This window comes from Otolemur garnettii, unplaced genomic scaffold, assembly GCF_000181295.1.
Source record: "Otolemur garnettii isolate 467f Iridium unplaced genomic scaffold, OtoGar3 scaffold00029, whole genome shotgun sequence".
Lineage (NCBI taxonomy): Eukaryota > Metazoa > Chordata > Mammalia > Primates > Galagidae > Otolemur > Otolemur garnettii.
Genome location: NW_003852424.1, coordinates 13,914,505 through 13,918,588, shown reverse-complemented (window position 1 = coordinate 13,918,588; position 4,084 = coordinate 13,914,505). Strand labels below are relative to the sequence as shown.

Here is a 4,084-nt window from a genome sequence, read left to right as displayed (position 1 = left end):
ATTTTTTTTTTGGGGGGGGGGGTTGTAGTAGTCACTGTTGCTTGACAGACCCAGGCTGAGTTTGAACCTACCAGCTCTGGTGTATGTGGCTGGCACCCTAGCCACTGAGCTACAGGCGCCGAACCTGGGCACTAAGACTTTAAAAAGCCTTATGGGAAACACCTCAACCTTTCCAATTGGTACCATTTTAAACCCAACAGTTCCAGCTCCTCACGTGATAACTTTGGAGCCTATGTCACTCTGGTTTCTCCCCAAATGCTAGTTAAACTGAGCAAGAGCCCGCCAGGCCTCTGGGAATGAGGAAGGCAAGAGCAGACACAGGCAGCAGCCTTTCCCAGGACCTCCTCCCAAGGTCATGTCTATCCCTACAGGGTGTCTCCAACAGTCCCGGGTCTAGCCTGGGAGATAAGTAAGGTCCTTTCTTAGAAAAGGGAGGTGAAGTCTTAAAAGTTAAGAGCACTGAGAATCAGGGGCTCTGGAAGGGCGGGTACAGAGCATCTGGTACTGATAAGGAAGGGGCACCCCTTAAGCTGTCCTTAGGAGGAGCTTCTTAGCCATAGATCTGGACATGTCTGGGATGCAGCTAAAGAAGTATGTTGAAAAAGTAAGGTAGCCTCTTCCGGGGATGCTGTCTAGAGGCACTCAAAATGGTGCAGCGTTTGAGGTACCATCATAGGCTTTCCTACAATACAGTCTCTAACAAAACCAGGCTATCTCGAACCCCTGGTAACAGAATTGTTTACCTTTATACCAAGAAGGTTGGGAAAGCACCAAAATCTGCATGTGGTGTGTGCCCAGGCAGACTTCAAGGGGTTCACGGTGTGAGACTTAAAGTTCTTATGAGGTTGTCTTAAAAAAAAAAAAAAAAAGGACAAGAATGGAAGAAAAAGTATCCAATGTACACACCCCTATTATGAAACTAATTTATACCTTTTATATGTAAGCTATAACCTAATAACCGCCTAAGAATATGGGAAGGGGGGAGGAAGAGGAGAGGGGGGAACGGGTAGAGGGAGGGGGATTGGAGGGATCACTTCTGAGGTTTATCTTACAAGGGTACAAGTGAATCTTTCTAAGAGCAGAATGTGAACGTTTTAAAATAATAACTAAGAAAACGACACGAAGACTATGTTAACCAGTTTGATGGAAGTGTTTCGGATTGTGTGTGAAAACCCCACACTGTACCCCAGAAGTGCATTAATATACATAGTTACCATTCAATTTAAAAAAAAAAAAAACACGTCAGCAGGGCCTATGGTGATTCCATGTGTGCTAAATGTGTAAATGTGTTCAGGACAGAATCAAGCCTGCTTTCCTTATTGAGGAGCAGAAATTCATGGTGAAAGTGTTGAAGGCACAAGCACAGAGTCAGAAAGCTAAATAAGAAAATGAAGCTTTTTTTGAATAACAAAAATTAAGACTGAATCCTGTGTGGGTTTTTTTCTCTTGTTTTTAAAAAAAAAGTAAGGTAGAAAGCAGCACAGAAAGTAGATTCCCCCTTTAGGGAAGGATGCCAGCACCTAAGCCAGGGATATTTCCAGTGCCACAACCCAGGCCAGCGAGAAAGGGCTGAGTTTGCCTCTTGCTGACTGATAAGCTGGTGCAAACAATTATTTTTGGCAACTGCAGGGTTCCCCTCCAACAAGATCAACAAATCACATTCTGCCTGGCCCTGGTAACAGCCACACACTGCACAGAAAACCTGCTGGCGGCAGAGCACAAACTCCCAAGACCCTAACACATACAAGCAGTTTCATCTGAGCACCTATATTCTCTGGACAGCAGGAAGGGCCAAGTGGACGGAGGAGTGGGTGCACCCTATTTCCAGGGACTGCTGCTACCAAGGCATTTTACCTGGGGTCTAAGAGCCCAAGCAAACACATAACACTGCAACAACTGACCCTGACTTGGTGAAAGTCTTCATGCAGGTTTCCAACCACACTTCCTTTGGCACAGAGAACAGGGGACTGGCCCACCAGCTCCATTTTATAAGAGGAAGGAAGGGAGGAGAGGAAGAAGGAACAGACAGGAGAAAGGAAGGGAAGTGAGGAGGAAGGAAGAGCCAACAATCTGCGGCTCACCCCACAAAGCCCCACTTACTTCTTCACGTTCGCCTCCCCGTTGGGGATCCTACGCAACTTCTTCTTCTTGAGGATCTTGACCGCCCTCCGGCACAGCGTCTCTGAGTCTAGCACCTCCTTCACCTTGCCATAGGAGCCTTCCCCCAGAAGGTCCCCCATCAAGTACTTGCCGATGAGCTTGGCCCGCTTGCGGCGAGGCTGGTAGATAACCTCCGTGGAGTCTATACGGTGGATAAACGTGTCCATGCCCACCGAAATCAGCTCGCCCTCAGAGAACACGCCCAACTGCTGCGGGTCCACCACATCCATCCTGGACACGGAGCCCTGGCGTCCCTCTGGCGAGCCCGTACCCTCCTGGGGGTAAACAGTTCTTGCTTGTATCCCAACTTCCCTTCTCCAAAACTTTAAAAAGAAAAAAAAAAAAGAAAGAAAAAGGAAAAGAAAAAGCAACGAAAACCACCAAAAGGGAAAAATCTTTCTTTGAACAGAAACGATTGTACTAAAAGTCAGTTCGGGCTGCGAGCCCGGTACTGGGCCTGCTGCGCCCGCAGGCGCCAGGCGTCCAGGAGGGTGGCTCTAATGCGAGTTAGGGCGCGACCCGGACTGAGGCCTTGGGGTCAGCTAGTCCACGGGGGCCCTCGAGAGGCCGACCGGGGCTCTTTGGTGCTAGGTCATCCTCTAGGGACCTCAGACCCGCGGGCAAGCACAGAAACGGCCAAGCAAAGTCTTCTCTGGGCCGTCCATCCCACCGGCCCGTGGCGCACGCCGAGAGGTCCGTGCTGCTCGCTATGGCCCTGGACCCCCCCCCACACCTGAGAAAACAAACTTTGCTAGGAGGTCCTCCAGCGACTCCCCTGCGCTCCAGCCGCCCGTCCCAGGCGCGAGCAGTCAGCCGGTCGCCGCCGTCGCCAATCCCGACCACTGAGGAGCAGCGCCCTCTTGCCTACAGTGGAGGATCTCGAGAGGCTGGGGGCTTCTCTGGCACGCCCCCGCCACAACCAACAGCTCAACTGAGGTCCAGCCGCTTCGGGCGCCCACGAGGTCTGGACCCGCGCGGCCTCCCCGGCCCTGAGGCGCGGGACGCCCCCAAACCGTCCGGCGAGCACCCGCCCCACGAGCGTCCGGCTGGCTCAGTCCACGACCCGAGTGCCCTCAGCGACCGAGCCGCAGGCCGACGGGGGCTCCGCGGAGTTCTGGGAGGCCGAGGCGGCACAGGCCGCAGGTTCCGGGCCGGGGGGATCTCGAAGCTGCCGAAGCCCAGGCGGCGCGTCCCCCTCGCCGCGGCCGCCGCGAGTGTGGAATAGGCGGAGCGGCGAGGGGGGCCCAGTCCATCCAAGGCCGCGGCAACAGCCGGCCGCACCCGCCTTCCCGCCGCTGTCCCGCGCCTCACTCCAGAGAGCGCTCAGCTTCCTCCCCCTTCCGAGCCCGACACACCGCCGCCATCTTGTTTACCTCCCTCCCCTCCCTGCGCCTCCGCCGTACGCCCCGCCGCAGGGCACGCCCCCGGGTGGCGCCGACGTGCCCGCCCGTTGGCTGAGCAGTCAGGCCTCGCCCCTCGGCCTTCTCCACTGCCGCTGATGATTGCACCGTTTGGACCCAGGAGGACGCCCGAGCGGGGATTGGTCAGCCCTAGGCCCCTCCCTACGTGTAGATACGGCTCTCTCATTAGTCTGTGGGGCGCTCGTCACGGGGAGGGGGCGGGACGCGGTCGTGGGGAGGTTAGGCGGAGGCAGTGACCTCTGAGGGAGTTCGGGCTGGGGTCGGAGGTCACGGGCACTAACGGCCTCCCCGGAACTGCCGCGGGGTGGATACTTACCTAGTAGACTGCTCACGGGCACGGCAAGGAGCGAGGCGCCTGCCAGGGCGCTTCACCCGAATCCCTCTTTGGGACGAGGTCAGGGGTCAAAAAGTAACCCAAAGCGGCTGGGCGCCTGTGGCTCAAGCGGCTAAGGCGCCAGCCACATACACCTAAGGTGGCGGGTTCGAATCCCCAGCCCGGGCCC

The 4,084-nt window shown here is 55.6% G+C and overlaps 1 protein-coding gene and 1 pseudogene across 3 annotated transcripts in view; one reads left to right on the top strand and one right to left on the bottom strand.

The window, feature by feature from the left end:
• The window catches only part of STK11 (serine/threonine kinase 11), a 29,724-nt gene extending 26,334 nt beyond the window's left edge, over nt 1-3,390 (bottom strand). For 2 of the 3 annotated variants that reach the window (XM_023512523.1, XM_012804513.2), the window contains exon 1: nt 2,101-3,390. In XM_023512523.1, the coding sequence (XP_023368291.1) occupies nt 2,101-2,390 (290 nt within the window). In that variant the 5' untranslated portion in view covers nt 2,391-3,390. The remainder of the gene's footprint in view (nt 1-2,100) is intronic. The other variant, XM_003788690.3, reaches the window with a different exon arrangement.
• Nucleotides 619-1,493, top strand: LOC105886896 (annotated as a pseudogene).
• Nucleotides 3,391-4,084: the final 694 nt, after the last annotated feature.